Raw genomic sequence first — 22,007 nt, 5'->3', positions numbered from 1 at the left:
CTCCTGAACGAACTTCTGCTTCAGACCGCTCCAGATCTGTGAATAGTGCTGCTTGCTCTTGATTCAGGCCTGCGCCATGCTCGAACCGCTCCAGGTACTCTCCTGGATGAACTTCTGCTTGAGTCCGCTCCAGATGTTCGAGGCTCTCTTGACCGTCTTGGAGACGCGCAGCTCGACCAGCATGAGGAACTAAGACAGGCATGAGGATTTAGTAGCCGGTATTTGGGAAAAGTGAGAAAAGAAGTCAAAAAACAAGAAATCGGTAATACTTACATCCGATTTTATGTCGTTCTTGAGGCACTGCCAGGCAAGGCAGGCGAGCATAAACTCTCGCTCGTTCAGGTAGGCGATCATCAACTGCTCGAAGGCAGGCTTGATCTTGTTCTTCAGATCACACCATCCGTTGCTGGCAGTCTTCGTGGTCTGGATGCCGGCAAGCCGTCCCGATTTGGAGCGCTCTCTCAAAGAAGGGAATCATCTTCCAGTCGGTCACGCCACTCAGTCAACATCTCTCATGTCATCAGAGTAAGAGATCGAGGCTGAACCCCCTACTCATACAGAAATGCAATTCTCGTAGGATTCCAAAATTCCCCTAGCCCATGTACTCGGGATCAAATACTGGGAAAGGCTCGGTCTCGTAGTCGAGGAAATTTTCGCGCTGAAGGCCGTCCGATCGGTTCTGTGGGTAACTGGCCGTTGGCTAGACCTATTCACTGAGCATCGGGAGACACTACGCCGGCCGTTGCCCTGCAACCATCCTCCACCTTGCGCTTCTTCAGAGGGCTGGGGCCGTCGGGAGCCTCGACCCTGCCATCGGCATCGTCGCCGTCATCGTCATCGTACTTGTCGGGCGTAGTAACCGTAGCCGGAGCAGTGACAGCGTTCTTCTTCTTGCGGCGGCCGCCGGTGTTCTTCTTCTTGGTGGGAGCGGCAGGTGCGCCGCCGGGGGTGGACGGACCATCGGCTCCAGCAGCGGGCTCGGCCTTGAAGAAGCCGAGCTTGGTGCAGAGGCGGTTGAAGCGCTGCATCACGTTTTTCTTGCCCTTCAGCTCAAAGAGGGGCACCCACGGCCTGCCAGTCGACCGGGTCGCGCTTGGAGGCGGCCGTGCAGTGCTTGAAGTAGGTGATCAATAACTTCATCTCAGCAGGTGTCATCGTGTTGGTGTCATCACCGGTGGTGCCGGCGGCGGCTTCATTGCCGTTGGCGTTGTTCTTCTTGGGTGCCATCCTGTGCAAGGCGTCTCAATACTATTCAGGTAGTATTATCCCCTTGAGCCGCCGGCAAATAGCACCGAGTGAGCTGTGCGACCAATCAATTCATACAGATTCTCGTCGCCCCTTTATGTCGTTTTTGTCGCTCAAGGGGATAGTCTTGGGAAGGATCAGACTGAAGAAAGACCGGACGAAAGAGTGACCGGACGGAAGAAAGACCTGCCGGGAGAGAGACCGGTCGGGAGAGAGACCGGAAGAAAGAAAGATCGGACGAAAGATCAAATTCCGGGAAGGGGCAGGAGGATCGGCCCAAATGGCCCCAGCGGCAATTGCTCATTGCAAGTCATGAAATCACAGTTACCGGGACCAACACACACACGAACATGCGCCGCAAACATTGGCCGCGTGGCAGGGTGCTGGGAAGCTGCGTGGTGTCGGCCTCGAAGTCTTTGCATTCACCCGTTCCGGCAGGTAGCGCTGGCAACCTGCATCAGCACCTTCCTCACAGAAACCGTTCTCAAGAGCTGCATGAACCTTCTCTGGGCCGTCTCCGTTGTAGGGGAGCTCGATGTCCCGACGCATGAGTCGCTTCTTGGACTTGCGAGAGATAGGAAGAATCACATGACACCAGCACCCTTTTTCTCATTGATGTTGTCCTAATCAGGCCGGATGACTGATCTGCCTTGAGGATGACTATCTGTTAAACTGCGCGCAAGTCCAGCAACTCAAAGCTTGACCTGCAGAGGCTGCTGCCCCTTGAGCCCATGCCAGCCCTTGCCAGGATCAAACGCATCTGTAGCCGGGTCTCGGGTGGCCGATGGGATGTCTTCTGGGAAACAGTATCGATATCACAGTTAGTACCAAGCGGAAACTAGCGTCGGAAAGAGGTGCCCATACGTTCGTTGCTAGCCTCGATACCGTCATGCCACTTGTTCACCAGCTCTCGTGTCGACGAAGTCAGCGATCGAGGCTCGGACTGTCCGTCTCGTCGTAGTCGGAGATGGAGGCTGCATAGCTGTACTGCTGCTCATGGGCCGAGATTTGCTCGAGCCACATCTCGACATTGCTGGCCGTGGAGTATTTCGGCTTACGAGCCGGCTGATCCTGCTGAATCCCTCCCGGCGATATCTTCGACGTCACCACGGCCTCCTCCGTGCTGGAATGTAGTCGCACGAGCCCGTCTCGATACTCTCCGAGAGATATCCAGTAGTACTGGAGGCCGGAGTGCGGAACGTGCCATTACCAGCGTTACCGGAACCTCCATCGTCATCGAACAAGATGAAGTCCTCGTAGTCATACGCGGGCACGTTACCCTCGCCCCAAATGCTCTTCGTGATCCGGATTCTCCGGCACATTTCTCTCGAGAATTAATTTGTACTTCTTCTCGAGATAGAAAGGGTCTTCGGCCTCTTCCTTGGAGTCGGTGCGCTGGGGAGGGCCGCGTCCACCGTCCTTGTCGTCATCCTTGTGGTGTCGGCCAGGAACGTCATCGTCTCAACCCCCCGACAGGTCGTTCAGCCCGTCGTAGGCTGAACTTCGTATTGGGGCAACACGATCAAGAATGCGGGATATTCTTGCAGAAACGGAATTGGTGTAGATGTAGTAAGGAAGGAAAATAGCCGGGAGCTAAATTCTGTGTGAAGATGGAGATGCTCATGTATCCTCTTCCCATATGGTGATGCTCTCAACCAGCAGCGGCTTCTGAAGATCCTCGAAGATCTTGGTCGTGGCGATGGCATGACACCTGCCCTGCCGTTTCTCCATGCACCACGGGAAAGAAGACAAACAGCCGCGCCAGACTTGCCACCTTCGTGAAAGCAAAAACAAGGGCTTTTCCAAGAGGCCAGCCATCTTGAACTTCTGGTGTAGCCATACGCCAGGCTGAATGGGAGGTGCTTCTCGGCGTCGGGGTCCTCGACACTCTTCCAAGCCGTGGGCTGGTGAATTCCGGGGAGCGGTACGAGAGTATTAGCTTCTTTCTCTCGATGTTCGTTCCCTGGGTGCCAGCGGCTCCTCATGGAGTGCAGTTCGTTCATCCATTCCGATGACGAGGCTGCGAAGCGGTACTGGTCCTCTGGCAGCTTGGTAACGCCGTACAGGGCCAAGAGAAGGACGAGATGAGCTTGGAACTCAAACTCGACGGTAAACTTCTTCTCTTCCTTCTCCCGCATGTTGAGGGAGAAGGCGACGTCCAATGCGTGGCATCCGGCGAGGACCTCTCGGTGGACATTGAGCCACTTTCCCCCGACGGCAAGCCCTCATGATACCTCCCATCATGATGACTACTCAATAGGCTCAAGTGACGTTTCCAACGTCATCCTTCTCATCTATAGCCTCGGCGGTGAGCTCGCTCTTCTTCTTGGGAGCAGCTCCCTTGCTTCGGCGAGTCTTCTTGCCATTCTTCGGCAGCCCCTCAGCGACTCCAACTCGTACTTCCATCCTAAGGAGGATGTCGTAACAGCGAGCTCTCATAGTGTTGATAGCTCCTCACTAGGCTCAGTTCTTCTTCGTGGAAGCTCCCTTGAATCTACGAGTCTGCTTAGGGGACACAGCGGGCGCATCGTCGCTGTCTTGGTCGTCCTGGGCAACCTCGTGCTTGCGCTTCGAGGCTCCAGCAACCGAAGTGGCCTTGCTCTCAGTGGCATCAGCGAGTCCAGCAGCCGTGTCGAGCTCGTGCCTAACCCTTATGTATATGAGCTGGGATCAATGCTCTTGCTCCGCGCCCCATTTTCGAATGTGCTGGCTACCTGAGATGTGCCGGTAGACTGCTCAGGTTCGATTGTAGCCTTCTCAACGGCGGTATCTTCCTGTACTGCAGCTACCTGCTTCTTGTGAAGCTTCGGCCAGGCTCTTCTGCTCGTGACAGTTCTCTTGCCGCGGAGAGTTCGCTTAGCTGGCACAGCGGGCTCGTCGTCGCCGTCGTCTTCTTCGTCGTCGACATCGTGGTGCTTGCGCTTAGCGCCCTCGGCAACCGTGGTCCACTGGCCAACATAAGTGAGCCCTTCCTTCTACAGTTATTCCGCAGCTCTTATTCGGTCCAGGGCTTCGTTCCACCATGGAAGCTCCCGGTACCCCTTGTTCGCCACGAATTGGCCTCTTTGTCAGCAGCAGGTCGATTCCAGCAGCCTCGTCGAATCGTGTCTAGAGGTCTTTCCCACTTGCTGCGAGAGGGATTGGACCGATCAGGCTCTGCTCTGAGTTGTGTCAGTTAGCAATTCTCTCAGTTGCTAGCAAGAGGGAAATCCTCACCAATTGGGCTACCAGTTGCATCTCTCCACTCGAGATTCTAACGGATCTTCGTCCTGGAGGTATGATCAGCAACCGCCGCAATGTTTTGGACATGAGGGGTAGGGTAATCAGTGATAACTTACACAAGGTCCCTCGTCTTCCATGCCATCCCCAAACCCAACGATGGCCTTGTTCTTTTGTCCTTCTTCTTGAAGAGCCGCTCTAGGCGCCTGACGTGCGGCTAGGTCGTACTCATAACCGCAGCAGGTCTCCAAGATGAACAGCCTCTGGTTGATAGGTTCACCTCGACATTCTCGACCTCCACCGCCTCGGCCGCGCGCGGAGACATTGGACTGGCGGGGCATTCCGCTCGGTACGACTCTGGTTGCGGACGCCAAGAAGGACACGAAGAGTTTGGTTCAAGGTTGCCTCAGGGTCAGAGTCTGGACCATAGTCGATGCCGCCCATAGGTCCGCCGCCGTGCTCGGCGCTAGCAACATGACGGAAACCGAATGGGGCGCTGATTCTGGCCTTCGGGGGTGACTCCCGCGTGAAGGGCAAGAACAACCCGTCGCTGCTGGAGACCTGCGCTCCATGCGAGAGCTGACTGACCAAGCCATTCTTGATAACCTTGGAGGGCACAGGCGGAACCTGCTCCCTCGCTGGCGCGAGCACTCTTGGCGGAGACAGAAGGCCCCTCGTCGTCGAGCCCACGCTTCGAGCCGGCAGCAGAAGCAGCGGCCTGCCTTGTCGTCAGAAATTTCTGCCGACCAGTTTATCGAGGAACTTCTCGCAGCTCGGGCCGGCGGACATCTCGGGCTCTTGATAGGCGGTCCGTGGGGCCACCATCGCTGTGCCAGGAGCTCGTCTTGCCATCTTTTCTTGAAGCCACGGCGAGTCTACGGTGGAATATCCAAGCGGACTTGAACACTCCATATTGGTAAGATTTATCGTCCCCGCCCCCTCTCTACTGTGGTGGCGGCTGAAGTGGCCATGGAGGAGGGCTATGAGGAGGCCCATACAAATACTGCTGGGGTGGAGGGGGTTATGCCGAAGCGTCACTCCTGTCTCCGGGGCGATCCTCCTTGGCCGTTTAAACCTCGTCATCGATAACAACAAGCTTCTTTTATTCACCAGCTCTCGTGTCGTCGTCCTCAAAATCCTCGACCTTAATGGCGTGAGCAGGTCGCTTCTTGCCGCCGGCCTTGCGCTTGGGGGTATCCAGCGGTTCCAGGCTTGCCGGCAGAGATGCCAAGACGCTTCTTGATCTGTCGGAATCGGGTCTGAAGCGAAGAAAGCAGTTAGTAGTGTACGTCAAGAAGATTGGATGCGGCAGGCGCGGGTTGAACATGATCACCTACCTTGGCAGTTGGGTCGCTGTTATACCCGGCTTCCTGGGCGAGAACAGCCCAGTGCCCGGGACTCCCGACCTTGTACAATTTCTCTTGCGAGCCGACGCGTTCCGGGAAGTGACAGTAGTGACGACTCCTGCTTCAAGATGAAAGTATACTGGCACCCAACGGCAGAGTCCTCTGCACACCTGCCAAGCTGCGGAACAGAATTAGAGGAATCCAGAACGCCCATCACGACATTGCCAGCCACATCCCGAGCGAGCATAAAGAGAAGTATGCCCACCGACAGCAAACTTATCCATGCCATCATGGAATTGCGTATGGCCATTCTCGCTCCAGTTCGTCAGTGGTCTTCCTTCGCTGAGCTGCTCACCATGCCGGACTGTTTCGTGGCGCGTTTCTCCGTGTTCCTAGGATGCCTCTTTCCCCGTATTCTAGCTGCAGCGATGCAGTACGATCGCGTTCTTTTTGTTCCCGCCGGCCGAGCTCTTCCCAAGCGCGGCGCACCTCTTCTTTGGAGATCTGCAGTTCCTTACGCAAGTCCCTAGGGCCTTGGTGTTGAGCTCGCAGCCATGTGAGGTGCTCATAGCGTAGCACAAGGCCTTGAGGTTCTTGTCAGGCACAGAAGTCTGCCGAGCTCGAAAGGAACCGCTCGGTGCTCTTCTGGGAATCCGGCGTGCCCGCCTCGGTCACAGTCTTGTGAGGGAGCTTGTGTTCCTCCTGCAGGCGTTTAAATTCCGCGTCTTTGTTCCTAAAAAACGCCCAGTCGAGTTCGTGGGAAGCTGCCCGTGATAATGGTCCTCGCAAAGCGCACAAGATCTTCCATCGTCGTCGCTGAAGTTCACCACAGCCACCTTCCGCTTGCGGCGGCCGCGGGCGGCGGGTGCCTTCTTGACCGAAGCCGAGGAGACGAGGTCTTTCAAGACAGACACCAGCTGCCTTCAGACCCTTCCCAGCCCTTTCAGGGTTCCTCACAGAACTCTAGAGTTTTGCTCTCAGCAGACGCCCGCTCCGTCAGTGTTGACTTGATACAAGTCTCGTCCCCCTACTCATACAGAGAAGCAGTTCTCATGTGACCCAGAAACCATGCAACTTGGGAACTCCCCTAGCCCATGAACGCGGGATCGAAGTCCGGGAATGGCTCAGTCTAGGAGTCCAGGAAATCTATTCCTGGGCCAAAGCTGGATGCCCTGGTTGATCTGTCGCTTCTTCGACTTAGGGGGGACGGGACGTTGGTCGAAGCTTTTCTTGTATCGTTGCTCAAGGAAGCGGAGCAGTTCAAGCGAGCCCCCCATGAAAAGCCCGCGGGCTGAACTGCGTTCCAAAATCGATTGGAAAAAGCGGGCCACCACCGGGAAACGACTGCGAGCTTCGTGCTCTTCTCCTCCTGCTTCTTCTCGCCGGCGACGGCGGCGTCGATCACGCTTTGATCAACGAGGCCCACCGCATCGGCGGCGGCCCAGCCGTGGCCAGACACAAGAGGAACCAGCGGCGCACCACAGACGAGAAACAAGCGACCTCCTGTATCCGACGCCCCTAGGGGAAGGTAGAAGTCCTTGGTGTCGAGGCTGCCAACAAACATGGCTTCTTGTTACCACAGTTTCGAGTGGCTGTTCTAACTGCGCCGCACGAGGGGACCTAGTTAGGGTTCCTCATGTATGCGGGCGGGAGGAACTGGGGGTGTGGCGGGAAAGCACCGTCCATTCCAGGTGCCATATAAGGGGAGTTAGGGCTACCATAAGGGAACCAGGACGAGTACAGCGACGTCATTGGGCTCATCGGCATCGTCATTACAGCTGGGGCGGCAGAGGGTATGTTTGCCATAGCCTCGTTGCCGATAGTTTCCACGCGACGGGGCGTGTAAAGGCTGGGCTGTCTGGGAGCCTCGGCTCGGGCAGCGGATCCGGCCAGGAACTCCGCTGCTCGAACGCGTCGAGTATCAAAACCAAATTGACGGGTTTCCTTGCGTTTCTCGCGGATCCTGCAACGAATCCTGCATCCGAAGATTCGTCGACCAGACTGATGGGAAATGCCATCTGACCGACGGATATCTTCGTCGCAGCTTGGCGCTGAAAAAATTACCACCTGCCTCATTGCCCATGCTCTCCGACCGGTGTTGAGAATTGATAAGATCAACTTCTTTGGGAGGGCGGCTGGGAAGGCTGACAGATTGGGCGGTGTTTCGGACAGAGCCTCCAACCCTTTCATACCGAGATGGCGGTGCCACGCTTGGAAAACACCCTGCTCAAGATTAGCATCCATGCATATCTCAGCGTGCAAGAAACGTACCTGGATCAACATGCACACTTCGTGCTGCTGCGTGACTCATCATAGCTGACCTTGCAAGACACAGCATCTGGCTCGATGCAGTTGCTGTATCCTTTGACACAGGCTTTCAAATCAAGTGACACCAAGAAATCATCGGACTCAAATAGCCGTGACAGAGTTCTTCTGCTCTGGCGTATCCCTGAAGTCCATTTGCCCATCGCCAAGACTGGAGGCAAGCTGTAATTTGCTATCCAGTGTGGCGGGGTGTATCAGATGAGGAAATTCGAAGATTCCTGGCATCGAAGACGTGGTATCGGGTCTGCAATATAACAATTACAGATGAAACCCCTATTTGTGCAAAATAAAATTTGTATGTTAGCAACCAGTTTTGTTTTGCTTTCATAGCTTGTACACCGACAGCATGGAAACTGTGGAGAGGAACGGCTCAAACATACCTTACTGATCAACTGTCGCCTCTTCTTACTTTCTGGAAGGCATCATGTCGTCACCAATCCTGAAGTTCTTGAAGACATGTCCGTTGATGGCGTAGAACTGCTTCGCGTCTAAGGCGGGCTCTGGCTCCGCCTTGACGGTCGAGCCAGAGCCCGCCTTGACGGTGGATGCAGTCGGGACAGCACGAACAACCCCTTGCGGAGGCGTGCCTTCATCTCCGCTTCTGGGACGGTAGCAGTGCCGCGCTTGGGGACCTTGCATGTTGTTAGCATGTGTCGTCTCATCAGGTACTGGTCAAGCGCACTTTATGACACGGAACGAATGGCTGAGCCAGCATGGATAGGTGGATAACTTACTCCACTCTCCAGGACGCCGCCGCCGGCGCGGATGCGCTTCGAAATGCCACACGCCCTGGCACACTTCCAGGGGCGCGGATCCCCCGCCGGCGCAGCTCCTTGCCAATGTCGCGGGCGTGAGCATGCTCGGTATGCTCGCGACAGTAGTGGGAGCGGAGGCTGTGCTCCTCGTTGCGGATGCTGGCAGCCGCAGAAAAAAACACGACGGGTCAATTGTTGGTGTTGTTGATGTGCTGTGTCATCCTCAGCTTACTAGCCGTGTCACGGAAGTGATCCGACACCGGGTGCTCACGGCCGTAGTGGGGGGGTAAAGCGGTGCGCCTCATTGCGCACGCTGGCGCCGCAGATGGCAGCGGGGTTGACCTGGTCGGGGGGGTAGGCTTGATTTCCGGCAAGGACGGACAGTTGGCTAAACATGGTGGACGAGTCGGCATGGATGTCCGTCTCGTATGCAGTGTCCCAGTATATACACTCCACTGCGGCCATTCTCTCCACCAAAGCCTTGCAGTCATAGTGTGTGGCAGAATGCCATACGATTCATGTCTTAGTATGCTGCTCATACCCATCCTCTTGTCGTTATCTTGCAACTATCTCTGGGCATACAGCATGCCGCATCGTTGACTGCAGAGTTGATAGCAGACTGCCTAGTCTCCGCCATCTTCTTCATTGTCGTCGCCATCGACCTCTTGGTCGTCCTCATCGGCATCTGCAGGAGGAACAACCCAATCGTCCTCGTTGTAGGCGAGAACGTCCGGGTTCGAAGGTATCGGGAACCTCGTCCCACAGCTTCTGAACGTCATCATCACCAATCAGGACGTTCTTCTTCAGCCAATTGCCGAAGCGAAGGGCAGACGGGTATAGTGATCTGCATCTCATGCTCCGTCTGGGAGGCTGTCCTACAGTGATGGCCCGCGGAATCCTCGTCGGGTCCAAGCCAGGGCCGAGCCATGAGTAGGTGGTTTTGTTGCTGTTGTTAATGTGCCATGCAAACGACAACTAGGAGGGGGTACTGCTACTCATCAAGAAAAAGAAGAAGAATTGCTTGGGTATCCCTCTATAACCATGAATATGCTGGCACATTGCAAGAGAGCCAAGTCTCAAAACGAAATATGCCGTATTTGCGACTAGGTTATACCATTAGCAATCGTCGCAAGCCGCCTTAAGCTTCCATGTCATTTCTTGGTCATCTTGAGCCGCTGGATGCATCTCTCGCTGCCACTTCAGCCATTGGAATGTGTCCAAGGGCTCGTGACACTCGTAGGGAAGGTCGTGGAGAAAGAACTTGCTGATGGGGCTGTTCACATCTGCTGATGCGCAAGCAAAGCAGATGCCGATTCGGTAGTAGCTGTGCTTCTGCATGCATCAGGCCATGAGCTTCATCCAACACCTCCCAGCTCTGATCGTTGTAGCATCGCGATGGCCACAATAGAGACAGCTGCCGCAACAGCGCTATTGAGACCACCCTTCCGCGTGAGATCCACAACGAATATCAGCCGCCCAGTAGAGAAAGTCGCCAGCGGACGGTCACGATCGTACCTCGAACACTTCGGCCATGAGCCTCAGGTATTCCTCATCTGGTCCCGAAAGCACCAAGTACGTCAACAACATGCGTCTGTGGTGTGGTGGGAGATGTTCGTCGTGAGCCAAAGCGTAGAGGGGTTTGCTCGCTTTCTTCAAGACACTTCTAGCCCAGTAAGCTCACCACAAGATACTCAGCATCAAAGCCGCTGTCATCTTCGATAATGTGGTAAGTGTCGAGGGGAACTTGGTCGAGGCTTGGCCTAGCAGCTGTATGCTTCTGCTGCCTCTCTTGTGACTTCCCCTTTCTTCCTTCGCTGTTGCCTTTTAGCTGTCGGAACAACTCCTGGGGGCTGACATGGTCGGAATTATACAACCTGATCGGGGTGCTCAAGGTGTTTTGCTTTCCGTTTCATTTGATCATCTTATTCTTCGTGTTTATTTTTTGTTTTCATTTCGTCTCTTTTTCGATGTTTTCTTTTTTTGTTTCGTACTCTTGCGTTCTCTTTGCGCGTATTCTTTCCGGAAAATCTTATTTCACTTCATACTCAGAAGAAACTCAGAAAAAGCCTATCAAGAGTGATATTAATTACATGTACCAAGTAAGAAGGTATGAATTACGGAGAGAGTAGCTTGCATACTTACCGAGGTATACTGTCAAACCCACTGATCGGTACACCCTGCATCTCGACTAGAGCGCGCTGTTGATCCTGCTCGTCAGAGAATCGGACAAACCCGTAGCCACAGGACTGGCCCGTCTGCTGGTCCGTCCATGATCTTGGCGCTCTTGCACGAAGGGAAGCGGGCTTGGCAACCAAGAAAAACTCGTTGACTTCGTGGCCGAGATCACCAGCAGACATGGAGAACTCGGAGCTTCCTGTATCGCGACGGCCGACTAAGCCACCGCCCGAGTTCCACTTGAGACGGAAGACGTGGCAGGGGGTGGGTTCATCCAATATAGCCTCGAAGTACATCTCATCGACGACCCCCAAAATGGAGCAGAGGGGGAAGCTTCTCGTTGAAGATGCCTGAGAGCTGTTTGTTGACCGGCAGACACAGCTCTCCTTCACTGATCATCTGTTGCCGCTTAGAACGTTCATGTCAAGGCCGGTTTTCTCAAAACCAGTTGCACCAAGCGAGTTCGAAGAACCCATCTTTCCAAGCATGTTGTAGCTGTTTGCTACAACCACTCACAAAGCATCTTCCAGTGTGCCTTGTAGCCGTTCATGATGTCAACTTCGACAAAGAAGGTTTGGAATATTTTATAGCAGCAGAGGTTCCCGGATACCGAGGGTGACCAATTCCACTGACGGGAGATATTGACCGTGGGCACTGTGTGATGACATCTTTTAGTTAGCAAGCCGATCTCTCTGGTACGCAAGTAACAGAAGAGCTGGGTATATATCATTTACAGATCTCAGCATAGGTGAAGATCGATGCGACTTTAATCTCGTTTTGGGAAAAGCTTTTGAGTTCCCCTTGTGTGTGGGAGACCTTGTCAAGTTTCTTCTTGAAGACCACAGATCTAGTAGCCATGATTCTGTTGAAGCAGGCATGTCCGCCTTGGGGAGGCTGCTGACCCACCTGGCCGACGCTGCCGATACGTCGGAAGCCTTGGGTCAGATCAATCTTGGCGGGAGGGAGACGGTTGTTCTGGGCCACGTTATTGGTCGTTGACGTCGAGGGCCGCAGCGACGGGAGCGCCCGCATGGCGTTGGCAATGGCGAGTTCCTTGAGGCTGCGAGACGGGCCCGGAAATCCATCTAGGTGAAATTTAAGTCGAGATGGACGTCCGCCTTGGGGAGCACTGGAATCCATCTCCGTGAGAATTGAGTTGAGATGGCGGTACTCCTACAGATCTGTACATGGCCTGAAGAAGGAAGCAGCTCCAAAGTAAACACCGCACGGACCGAGTATACTATCGATATACACCGCACGGACCCTCTGCGACTTTGTAACGCACGGACCGTATCTCCTTGTGCATAATCACCGTGTAGCTTGTCATGCCGGTAGGCAAGTCAAGGGCACGAGGTATGGCCCGCAACTCCAGCAGCCTCTGCAAAGCTAATGTCGGAAGGACATTGTGAAACTGGCCCAGGAGAACATTGCCCAGCCCGGCGGCCGAGAGCCAAGCGAGGCCTGGAGACAGCCAAGACTGTTAATGAGTAGGGGTAGAAACAGAACGTGAATGGCTTTGCAGCACTGGTTTCCCAGTGACGGTGATGGATTCAATCTCCGCCACCAGCATACTTGCCATTCTGGTCGCAGTCAGTGAAGAAAAACAGGCGTGGGATACCTATCCTTCTTCTTCTTGACCTTTGCTGGGAGTATATGGTCAGGAGCGAGTGACGTTAACATAATTTGGTTCTGGGGGGTTTCTTCTTTCTTCCTTACCTGGGTCTTGTTTCCATTCATCTCCATCGCCGATCTTCCATGATGTTCAGTCCTATCAAGTAGGTACCGCCGGTAATGCAAACGCAAGTGGATTTAAACCTCGTAGCCTTGGTTCTCGGCGTCGTTCTCTTCAGCGGCCTCTCTCTCCAGCTTGCGCTTCTTGGCAGCATGACGGCGACGGCTCATCTTGACCGGAAGGGCGGGATCGGCAGCCAGTTTTCGTCACGGCCGTAGATGTCGTCGCCCTCCTTGGCCGTGATTCTGTTATTCTTCAACTCGAAGCCGAGGGGCTCGATGATGGACTTGATCTTGCGAGGACTGTGCATGTTAGCTTGGTAAAACACTACTTGGAGGTCCCTTTGATTTCTCAAGTAGTAATACTCCCCCTTTTGCATCATACAAAATCACCGACTTGGGATGGAATACCAACTTCAGACGGTATACCGACCTCAGACGGAATGGCAGCAACTTACTATACATAGGAAATAGGGAAATTTCGGACGGAAGGGTGATGAGACGGAAGGGTAGCATTAGACGGAAGGTTAGCTTCGTCTAATGTTCTATGATGCCTTGTTGAATTTCATGGGACTGCACAACTTCACCGCTGATGACTTGCCTTACCTCTTGCTGCTGGGTATTTGAACAGAGGTGTGATACTCTCGTGATTGCTTCTGCCGACGGAACTTGTGTAGTTGTGCAAGAATGGAAAAGTAGGTGTTCACTAGGATCTAGAAGGACCCAAGAACCTTGGGTTGTGATAGGAAAGGATGGAGTGCAACCCCCATGTATGAGAAGGTTTACCATTATGTATAGCAATGGTGATGGATTTGGGTTTATCTGAGGGATATTTGAGTGGATATGGGAAGTCACGACAATAAAGATAGAACTTACTCATCGAGCGAATTCTCGGGGAGAAGATGAACCTCGCGTTCAAGACCCTCATTATCTTCAGGAAAATTACCGATGAAGATGGAGCGCTGGTCAAGCTCGTACCGTCTCTGGTAGACGGAGTCCGAGTCGGTGGTTGGCTCAGCATGACGAGACCGATGAACGTCGTGTGCCACAACGCGGTAAAAGCGTGATGGCGGGAAGTCTGCAAAGAAATAGTTAGTCAAAGGCACGTGGCTCTTTTCCAGAAGGGCGAGGGCACTTGTAGCCTGGATATCGCGATCAAAGTCGTAGTTCTTGAACTCAACCATGATGCCTTGTGAGCGTCATGTCACAAGGCATGAAGCGACGTCGTATTCACTGGTCACTGCTGAAGGATCCTGGAACTTTGTCAGTGTAATAGCTCATCAAAGGACATGATGTGCCAGAGTCCAAATCACTTGCCCCATGTCTGTCAGCTTCGCCAGCCTTTGTTGCTGAAGAAATGCTGTTGAGAAAACTGTTGTAGTTTGGTGACTTACCTCTTCGGGGGTGGCCCTATTTGGCAGCTTAAGCCTTGTCGGTTACAACGGCCTTGTTGCCCTCCTCGGACTTGATCTTCTTCTTGGCGAGAGGGGAGCTCTCATCGCCTTCCGGGCCAAAAAGGAAGCCTTCAAAAGAAGTTCCAAATGGCGCAAGCCCATGCCTGAATGCCAGCGTAGTTGCTCAGCTGGCACATACTTTCCCTCTTGTTGCCCTGCTAAATGGTCAGCATGCTGGTACTCCATCAGTTCTGTTCAAGTGTAATGGGTCTTTGAACCAAAGCCAAGTTTGGAACTGAACCAAGGGCAACATTGAACGCAAGGGATACATTGAACGCAAGGGGCGACCACGTAGTAGTGACCTCAAAGTCGGCGACATCATGTATAGCTCAGGATATCGGCGACATGGGATGGAGTGTATAGCTTTGGTGATCGGAGACATGGGATGAAGTGTATAGCTTTGGGGGATTGGCGACATTGGATAAAAGGAATAGCTCTTGGGGTTCGGCGACATGGGATGGAATGAATCCTTCTGGGCTTCGGCAATATGGGACGGAACCACTCACTTTCTTTGATCGATACTCACCTTGTGCCGACGAAGTCTCCAGAACCACAACCACTCCCCCAGGTGGCGACGACAAGGTTATCTGACCTGATGAGGATGGTTGATGAGAAAGGGCTGGAGGAGATGGCATAACAGGGAAGAAGTGTGAAAGATGATGTGCCATTATGTTGGAAGGAAAGGAAGTCACAACTCGGCGTGGTGATGGTCTAGGAAAGTGTGAAGGTGAAGGTGGAAGGTGAAGGTGAAAGATAAGGGTGAAAGGTGAAAAAGAGTGTGAGCCCCAAGCTGCGCGATGCCAAGGGTAACTAACCAGTATCTGGAGTACATGAGAAGGAGCGTGGAGGTGAAAGGAAAGAAGAGAGCGAGAGAATGAACTAACCTTATGCCAACTCTTTGTTGATGTGTGTAGTACATACCTCGGGGGTTGAGTATGTGATAAGTTAGAAGTTATCATGAGTAATGATGTGAGAAGTAATGTTGTGTGACGAAAGAAAGATGGTGAAGTACGAAAGTGTGAAGAGTGATGGAGGTTTATGAAAAGGTAAGTCAGGTAAGTAGGCACTTAAATACCGTATTCTAGAAGGCGATGTGGGTAGAAGCGATTGTGTGATGATTTAGGACTAGCGCTATATCGATTGTAAGTGCGTGTGTTGCTGGAATGGATTTTTACCAGTAGATCAGCCGAAGAAGAAAGAATTGGTGTGCTTCCTTCGATCTTGATATAGCTCCAGGATGTGTGTGGGTAGAGAGAATAATCGGACTGTGTGAGGCATCACAATCGGCATAAGCATCCTTAGGGCAAAGCCCGATACCTCGGCTTCATGGGAATAATCGGTAGAGAAATAAAATTGTTGCAAAAGCCGGAGATCTCTTGCAAAACTGCTTGGCTCGGATGGGTATTAGTGTTCAAGGGCTTCACGACGGATCGTTCACATGACACGTACGCCAACAGCAGGATGTTATGTAGCTGGGTTGGTCCGAGCGATCAGGGAAAGCACGGAGAGGAAGTGCTTACCTCCAGTTTTCGATATTGAACGCTCCAGAGAGGACTTTGGAGTGAGAAAATCCATGGAAACACTCTGTGCTTGCTCGGCGAACTCGTATATAGACCACCCCGTGATGTGATATTGCGGTCAGAACCAGAAGAGGCAGTTGCTGTAGGACCTGACAAGAGAATAGATGAAAGACGATGGAGGCCAACTCCGTCCGAGTATGGGAAAAGGTAGCAAAGAAACACGGATATAGACCACCCAGTGATATGATATTGCGGTCAGAACCAGAAGAGGTGGTGGCGGTAGGACCTGTCCAGAGAGTGGACGAGAGATGATGGAAACCAACTCCATCCGAATATGGGAAAAGGTAGCAAAGATAATGTAGAACTAAGGCTCACAATTCCACGGTCAATATGCTGAGAAGAGGCATCAGCTAATGTTTGTCAAACCGATGGTTGGGTTCATGACAACAGCTCTTGTTGTTTGTGACAAAGTAAGGCTGTGCTGCTTTGATCAGTTTCAGTCATGGGTGTTTGGGCGGCTTGTTCACATCCGATTTTTAGCCGTAAATACGTGTGCGGTATGTTGCAGAGCCGTTGTACATCGATACATTCAATAGTCCCATAAGCAACAAGATGGAGGACTCTGATTTCAAAACGTAGTTGAGTTCCCATGCATGATTTGAAATGGGCAGACCTAACCGAGACCGAAAGAATTTCTGCATTGAAATGATGTCCAAGTAGGCAAAGGAATGTATCACTGTAGCCCAGGCGAAAGAGCAAAGATAGAGATTTATTATCCCAGTATATAACAATAGACAGATTTCCTCTTTGTAGATCGCTGTATGATCAGGTATGGGCGCCTCCAAACACAATGTCACTCCAAGCTCAGCAAATGTTCCTAGCGCCATTGCCCGACAAGCTCCAGTTAATGTTCTGACCACAGGGCGACTCCCGGACTGAAGCGCCATTGACAGCGAGGGTGATCCAGATATCGCGATTGTTAGGAAACTCGTCCCTTGCCGAGATCCGGACCTCGCCCCCACCATTGACAGTACCCCCGCGGATGGATAAGTTATAGCAGTTCTCGATAAGGATAGCGTTATTCCCATTATTAGCCAAGTCAACCGTAGTAATAACAGCTCCACCCGACTGGGAGACGCAGAAGACACCCCTGCCTCCGCCACGGGACACGACCTTGTCCACGTAGACGTTGGTGTTGTAGTTGCCGTTCTCATTCTGGCCGTTGTTGTTGGCGAACCGCAGCGTTGCGTACCCCGTCCCCTTGGCGACGTTGTCGCCATCCACCAGCCCGACGTGCACATTGCGCGACATCTGGATCAGCAAACCCGACTCGCCCACGTCGCGCGCAATCACCTCCCTGATCTCGAGCCCGTCGATATTAAACGTCTCGACAGCATGGCTGCCCGCGCCCGTGACGTGCACGCTATCCATCTTCACATTATAGTTCCAAGGCGCGTCGCGGTCGAACCGAATCCCCAACCCCGTGTCGAGGTCCATGACGATCTGGCCCAGCGTCAGGTCGCGCACGCCGTGGAAGCGCAACCCAAAATAGGGGCCGCCCGTCATGGTCAGGTAGGGGATGGCGACGCCGTTGGTGTTGAGGGACTCGATCGCGCCCTTGCCGCTGTTCCAGCCCGTGTGGATGGTGCCGCAGCCCTCGAAGGTCTTGCCGCTCGCGATGGTCAGCGTGCTGGCGCCGATGGAGCCTGACGCCATGACGGCGACGCGCTGGCCGCTGCTGATGGCGTCTATCGCGGCTTGGATTGCGGCGCGGTAGTCGCTGCCCGAGTACACCGTGTTGGAGCCGCGGGTCGCCGTGAAGGAGTTGCCCCGAGCCCGTCACTTTCGCGTCGGGTGTCCCTGAGCCGCACTGAGCTTGGACGGCGGAGGAAAGGGCGTACAATGCCCCGAATAGTGAAAATCTGACCATTGCTAGGGTTTTGGAAAGAACAAACCACTAAGCATCGAGCTCTTACACATAAGATTGTAGAACACAGAATTGAAGATCTTTGTAACAGCCAATTTCGCCCCTCAGGCTACTTTATGTACTCAGTCACAAACTATTTGGTTGGCCCAGTGATTGGAGGAAAATACCAGCACAGGAGGGTTGAAGAGCCTAATGAACAGAGGCCCGTGGTCTGCAATGTAAGTAGGATGCGCAGCAATCTGGTGTAGTATGACAATGTTACCTTGCATTTATATGGGCACCGATACCCCTACTGATTCGCTTTTACCGGCATCTCTTTGGCGCATCTTCATGTCGATGGACACACGGCCAAAGTATCTCCGCATTGGCAACTGGCATTCAAAGCTCGGCTCCTGCTATGCGGGGGCTCGTCTCCGAAGTGTTACTTGCTTCTGTGGTGCCAAGAGGCGCCAAATCTAATCACCCCTTGCTGCATGGTACGGTGCTAATGCACTCCGCACAACTTACAAGTTTATGAGGAGTACGTGTTTCATTTACGTGACGTCTACTGCACTGCATGCTCTTTCTTCGAATGCTACTTGTGTTAGGGGTTCAGGCGAAAATAGAAGGGGCTAGTGAAGAAATATGACATTCCCTATCGAATGAAAGGTAGTAACATAAGTAGAGAAGAAACCACCAGTATGAAATCACAATCGAACTTTTCAGACTCCCCACTGAGTATTCTTTTTGCCCCGTGTCTAATCGTGGTGCACTTCCGGACGACGCTTCTCAATGGCAAGAATCGTATCGATGAATGAGCGCTTCAAAGGCGTCTTCTTGCGCGAGGCCAACAGCTGCGCCGTCTTCAAGATATTCTTGATCTGCCTCCCATTGAGGTCCAACCCCGAGAGCTCATCGAGGTCCGCATCGGACAGCTCCGTCGCCTTGGCACCACCACCCCGGCCACCCCGCGCTCCACCTCGTGCGGGTCCGCGCCCAGGTCGCCCGAGGAGAGCGTGTGCAGGGGCACGCGGAGGTTCTCGGCGACGGCTTCGGCGTTCAGGGTCTTGCCTACGCCGGGAGAACCTATGATGGAGTTTGTCAGTAACTGAGACTCTCTCGGATGTTGTTGCATGAAAAGGGATAGGTAGACTGACCTGAAAGTAGGCAGATGACGCCCTTGCCTTTGCCCGAGATGACGTCGTCAAAGGCGCAACCCTCGAGCTGAGACTCCGAGAAAGCCATGATGAGTTCCTTCTGGTCATCAGGCAACACCAGCTTGTTGAAGGCATCGTTACTGAACTGGATGTCCCCTACCTGTTCGACGAAGAAGTCGAGCCATTTCTTCAACTTCAGAGAGTAACCCCCCGTGCGGCAGCGGGCGAGCATCTTATGGTAGGGGCTGAGCCGAAGAATACCGTCAAGTTCACCACCAGATCTGACGTGGCGCGCCTTGCTGGCAAGGAGAAGCAAACGGTCTCTGGATTTCCAGTCTCTCAACCGTCGATGGCGCATAAAGTTGATGGGGCTGAACCGATTGAACGAGCCAATGTCGACGACGATGCGCCCGGACACCTCGATCGGTAACTCGTTCCCCTGGATGTCCCAGGTGATCGCCATCCCTGAATAACTATCAACCATTTGTTAGTCACACATTTCATGGTTCTTCTTAGAATGGAGATGTCGAGAGTACTTACGCTTTGTAATGATGACCAGCAAGGTCCTCGAAGAGCTGTCCCCTCTTGATCAACGAATCTCTGATCTCATCTGGACGAGGATGGAAAGTAAGGGGGTATGCAGAAAGCTCTGTGATCCTCTTAGTTCCGACGAATTCTGAGATATCAATGTTCTCCTGGCATCTTCCGAAGGCCTTGCCATCGTAGTCGATGCAGTCGCAGCGCAGGCGCACGAACTTCCCACACCTATTCTCCGTGTACGTAGTGTCTTCAAGCTCAAATGCAGAGAGCGGTCCCTTGTGCGCCGCCAAGACGGGAGCGCCGGGCTGAAAGACCATCCACAGGTTCTCATAGGTGACGACACCCTTCTCGACATAGTCCTCGAAGACCTTGATGCTGTGGCCCATCTCGTACTGCAAGATGTTGTGGAGTATTGTCAGGTGTTCTTTGGTCGTATCGTCCAGATTCTCCCGTTCCCTGTACTTCACAAAGCCCTTCCATCGATGGACGAAGGGCTGGAAGGGCGCCTCGAATATGAGCCGCTCGAGCTCGCACACGACACCAGGATAATCTTCCAGGATCTTGCCAAGAGCCGTCTTCAGCCAAGGGCTTTGGACTACGATGGAGTGGGCCTTGAGTTTCTTCCGGCTGTCGGGGCTCTTGATGTTGCGAACCAGAACTGCGTACTGGGCTGTCACTTCGTTCTCGGCAGCGTCTTCTGCATCTTCGGGGTACTTGTTGACCCATGTCCAGACGCCATCCTTGTCCTTGGGAGACTTGTAGATGTTCTTGACGTCGCTCATGGAGCCGGCTGGTACTTCAGGGTTTGGGGTGTTGTCTTGTTTCTGGGTCGACTCCTATTGCGATCCAACTGTGGCAGGCTCTCCCTGTGTGTCGGGGTCGGTGTTTGCTGTCATGATGGATTATAAATGCTTATAGATAGAAGAGGAGCGCATGTGTAAGTGTGATGATGACTGATGTTTTCTGGAGTTATTGGAACGAGGTTTTGGTTCTTGCTTTATATAGAGCAGTTGATACCTTATGTCGAAAGTGGCGAGGAGATAGCCTACTCCTTGGTTGCCTACGGCGTGCAGAGGGATCGACGGTGATATGTCAGCCTAGCTTCGAGGCAACAGCCTCGCCGTGACACCATGAGTCCTATCTGACAGAATCGAAAGGGCCAAATACTTCTGATACTATGCCGTTATTCGTCAAATATGCAGTCGCCCGATGCATGCGCGTTGCTGTCTTGCCGATATTCTGCATGCTGAATCTAGACCAGAGTCGGCAACCCAATCAGGAAGTTTTGCGGGGCCGGTGTGACACACTGCCTGCCTTGACTTGACATCCAACGACCATAGACCGCGCAGTAGCTTTACTCTTTGCATTTTCGCACTGAATGAACTCAGAAGATGGCTGCTGGTGAAACTTTATGCGGTTAAAGCACATGCACTCAGATGTAGGCAACCACAAGCGGACTGGGCGTTCAGTGTCACCCCTATTCCACCCCTTCAATGATAAACATAAACAACAGCCTGGTCCAACATTACTTTAGGCCACAATTGATGACGTACTAGAAGAAACATTATGTGAGTACTGTCCTAGGTCACCAAGATGGATTGGTTCAACATTACCATGCACGATACAGACCGAGACAGCATTGTAGTATTTCTGCCAGAGGGCTATTGTATGAATTCCTATAACAACCCGAGGTTTCTTGCGTTGTTTACACTGTTCTATAATTAATATGGTTATAAGGCCTGTCTGGTACTCCTATAGAGCGTAACTTCACCGGTTTTCGTGATATCAAGTCATTGTTCTTCTTCAAAGGTAGCTAGGGCAAGTATCGTGTCCTATCTTCTAGATCGTTCTGCGTCCACGAGAAGTCGTGACATTCGGTTTCAAGGGTGCGATCCAACGTTCTGGGATTTTCTCTAGTTTCGTGCCCTAACGGCTGCTGTGGACCGTAGGACCTGCGATGCCAGAAGTCGCACTAGCCCATCGGCGCTTCCTTGATCTAGAAACCTTCCACAACAGTGCGTGAAAAGTTGCCACAGTCAAGATTGGGGATTGCAACATACCATGCCATGGGTCTTCATACCAACACCGAAACGGCCTTCCACATCGTCGGACCAACATTGAAGCCGCTGGGCCTACTATATCGCCCCACCCTAAAACCTACTATATACTTACAGCTTCTGCCAGCTGCCACGCACCGCCAGGTGGATCTCAATTAGAGCTCCAAGCTATCTGACCAAACAAAACAGGTACATCGGTGGGACCACCCAACGTGACTGCATGCTTATCGGCTCGAAAAGGAAGGCTCGTATGCGTGTCGGTATTGGTAAAGGTGTTGTTGTGGTGTGCAAGGCTGATTATTAATAAATTTCAGGTAAGCAGCTAGAAATAGGTGTGGCGCGAGTGGCCGTGCAGTTTAGCTTTTGGAAGTACATAGTAGGTTTTAGGGTGGGGCGACATAGTAGGTGTATCACATCTCTTCCATAACATTCGCCACATCGAATTTAGGAGGAAAAGAGGCTATATAAGTTATTGAACATGACTACGGCCGATGGCGACCCCGGAAAGGCCAGAGTTGGGAAGACTTTGACTGGCGCCGCTGGCTCTATGAAGCGGCTCTTGCGTTTCCGGGGCAAT

General features: G+C 52.9%; 14 protein-coding genes across 14 annotated transcripts; 1 reads left to right on the top strand and 13 right to left on the bottom strand.

Moving 5' to 3' along the window:
* Window positions 1-63: 63 nt before the first annotated feature.
* Window positions 64-1,227, bottom strand: PG994_005098 (uncharacterized protein; the record flags this gene model as incomplete). Its single annotated transcript, XM_066856507.1, has 4 exons — window positions 64-189; window positions 274-460; window positions 844-1,071; window positions 1,136-1,227. 4 exons carry the CDS (start codon window positions 1,225-1,227, stop codon window positions 64-66), a joined length of 633 nt encoding a protein of 210 aa, XP_066718674.1.
* Window positions 1,228-2,865: 1,638 nt separating this feature from the next.
* On the bottom strand, window positions 2,866-3,383 carry PG994_005097 (uncharacterized protein; the record flags this gene model as incomplete). Its single annotated transcript, XM_066856506.1, has 2 exons — window positions 2,866-2,956; window positions 3,088-3,383. The coding sequence occupies 2 exons, from the start codon at window positions 3,381-3,383 to the stop codon at window positions 2,866-2,868; spliced, it is 387 nt and encodes a 128-aa protein (XP_066718673.1).
* Window positions 3,384-3,708: 325 nt separating this feature from the next.
* On the bottom strand, window positions 3,709-5,376 carry PG994_005096 (uncharacterized protein; the record flags this gene model as incomplete). The annotated part of the gene is made up of 4 exons (XM_066856505.1): window positions 3,709-3,909; window positions 3,960-4,220; window positions 4,834-5,182; window positions 5,228-5,376. The coding sequence occupies 4 exons, from the start codon at window positions 5,374-5,376 to the stop codon at window positions 3,709-3,711; spliced, it is 960 nt and encodes a 319-aa protein (XP_066718672.1).
* Window positions 5,377-5,566: 190 nt separating this feature from the next.
* On the bottom strand, window positions 5,567-5,791 carry PG994_005095 (uncharacterized protein; the record flags this gene model as incomplete). The annotated part of the gene is made up of 1 exon (XM_066856504.1): window positions 5,567-5,791. One exon carries the CDS (start codon window positions 5,789-5,791, stop codon window positions 5,567-5,569), a length of 225 nt encoding a protein of 74 aa, XP_066718671.1.
* Window positions 5,792-5,938: 147 nt separating this feature from the next.
* Window positions 5,939-6,340, top strand: PG994_005094 (uncharacterized protein; the record flags this gene model as incomplete). The annotated part of the gene is made up of 1 exon (XM_066856503.1): window positions 5,939-6,340. The coding sequence occupies one exon, from the start codon at window positions 5,939-5,941 to the stop codon at window positions 6,338-6,340; it is 402 nt and encodes a 133-aa protein (XP_066718670.1).
* A 599-nt stretch (window positions 6,341-6,939) lies between these two features.
* Window positions 6,940-7,374, bottom strand: PG994_005093 (uncharacterized protein; the record flags this gene model as incomplete). Its single annotated transcript, XM_066856502.1, has 1 exon — window positions 6,940-7,374. One exon carries the CDS (start codon window positions 7,372-7,374, stop codon window positions 6,940-6,942), a length of 435 nt encoding a protein of 144 aa, XP_066718669.1.
* A 1,166-nt stretch (window positions 7,375-8,540) lies between these two features.
* On the bottom strand, window positions 8,541-9,286 carry PG994_005092 (uncharacterized protein; the record flags this gene model as incomplete). The annotated part of the gene is made up of 3 exons (XM_066856501.1): window positions 8,541-8,767; window positions 8,870-9,003; window positions 9,162-9,286. The coding sequence occupies 3 exons, from the start codon at window positions 9,284-9,286 to the stop codon at window positions 8,541-8,543; spliced, it is 486 nt and encodes a 161-aa protein (XP_066718668.1).
* A 1,742-nt stretch (window positions 9,287-11,028) lies between these two features.
* PG994_005091 (RNA-binding post-transcriptional regulator csx1) lies at window positions 11,029-11,361 on the bottom strand (the record flags this gene model as incomplete). The annotated part of the gene is made up of 1 exon (XM_066856500.1): window positions 11,029-11,361. The coding sequence occupies one exon, from the start codon at window positions 11,359-11,361 to the stop codon at window positions 11,029-11,031; it is 333 nt and encodes a 110-aa protein (XP_066718667.1).
* A 430-nt stretch (window positions 11,362-11,791) lies between these two features.
* PG994_005090 (uncharacterized protein) lies at window positions 11,792-12,205 on the bottom strand (the record flags this gene model as incomplete). Its single annotated transcript, XM_066856499.1, has 1 exon — window positions 11,792-12,205. One exon carries the CDS (start codon window positions 12,203-12,205, stop codon window positions 11,792-11,794), a length of 414 nt encoding a protein of 137 aa, XP_066718666.1.
* Window positions 12,206-12,963: 758 nt separating this feature from the next.
* PG994_005089 (uncharacterized protein) lies at window positions 12,964-13,176 on the bottom strand (the record flags this gene model as incomplete). Its single annotated transcript, XM_066856498.1, has 1 exon — window positions 12,964-13,176. One exon carries the CDS (start codon window positions 13,174-13,176, stop codon window positions 12,964-12,966), a length of 213 nt encoding a protein of 70 aa, XP_066718665.1.
* A 492-nt stretch (window positions 13,177-13,668) lies between these two features.
* PG994_005088 (uncharacterized protein) lies at window positions 13,669-13,980 on the bottom strand (the record flags this gene model as incomplete). Its single annotated transcript, XM_066856497.1, has 1 exon — window positions 13,669-13,980. The coding sequence occupies one exon, from the start codon at window positions 13,978-13,980 to the stop codon at window positions 13,669-13,671; it is 312 nt and encodes a 103-aa protein (XP_066718664.1).
* Window positions 13,981-14,218: 238 nt separating this feature from the next.
* On the bottom strand, window positions 14,219-14,436 carry PG994_005087 (uncharacterized protein; the record flags this gene model as incomplete). The annotated part of the gene is made up of 2 exons (XM_066856496.1): window positions 14,219-14,354; window positions 14,390-14,436. The coding sequence occupies 2 exons, from the start codon at window positions 14,434-14,436 to the stop codon at window positions 14,219-14,221; spliced, it is 183 nt and encodes a 60-aa protein (XP_066718663.1).
* A 2,198-nt stretch (window positions 14,437-16,634) lies between these two features.
* On the bottom strand, window positions 16,635-17,486 carry PG994_005086 (parallel beta-helix repeat protein; the record flags this gene model as incomplete). The annotated part of the gene is made up of 1 exon (XM_066856495.1): window positions 16,635-17,486. One exon carries the CDS (start codon window positions 17,484-17,486, stop codon window positions 16,635-16,637), a length of 852 nt encoding a protein of 283 aa, XP_066718662.1.
* Window positions 17,487-18,434: 948 nt separating this feature from the next.
* Window positions 18,435-20,155, bottom strand: PG994_005085 (uncharacterized protein; the record flags this gene model as incomplete). Its single annotated transcript, XM_066856494.1, has 3 exons — window positions 18,435-18,784; window positions 18,834-19,306; window positions 19,374-20,155. The coding sequence occupies 3 exons, from the start codon at window positions 20,153-20,155 to the stop codon at window positions 18,435-18,437; spliced, it is 1,605 nt and encodes a 534-aa protein (XP_066718661.1).
* Window positions 20,156-22,007: the final 1,852 nt, after the last annotated feature.

Source organism: Apiospora phragmitis (genome assembly GCF_038363925.1).
Source record: "Apiospora phragmitis strain CBS 135458 chromosome Unknown utg000005l:1.0-4161743.0:1.0-4166827.0, whole genome shotgun sequence".
NCBI classification, from domain to species: Eukaryota; Fungi; Ascomycota; class Sordariomycetes; order Amphisphaeriales; family Apiosporaceae; genus Apiospora; species Apiospora phragmitis.
This window is presented reverse-complemented; position numbering and strand designations above follow the sequence as displayed.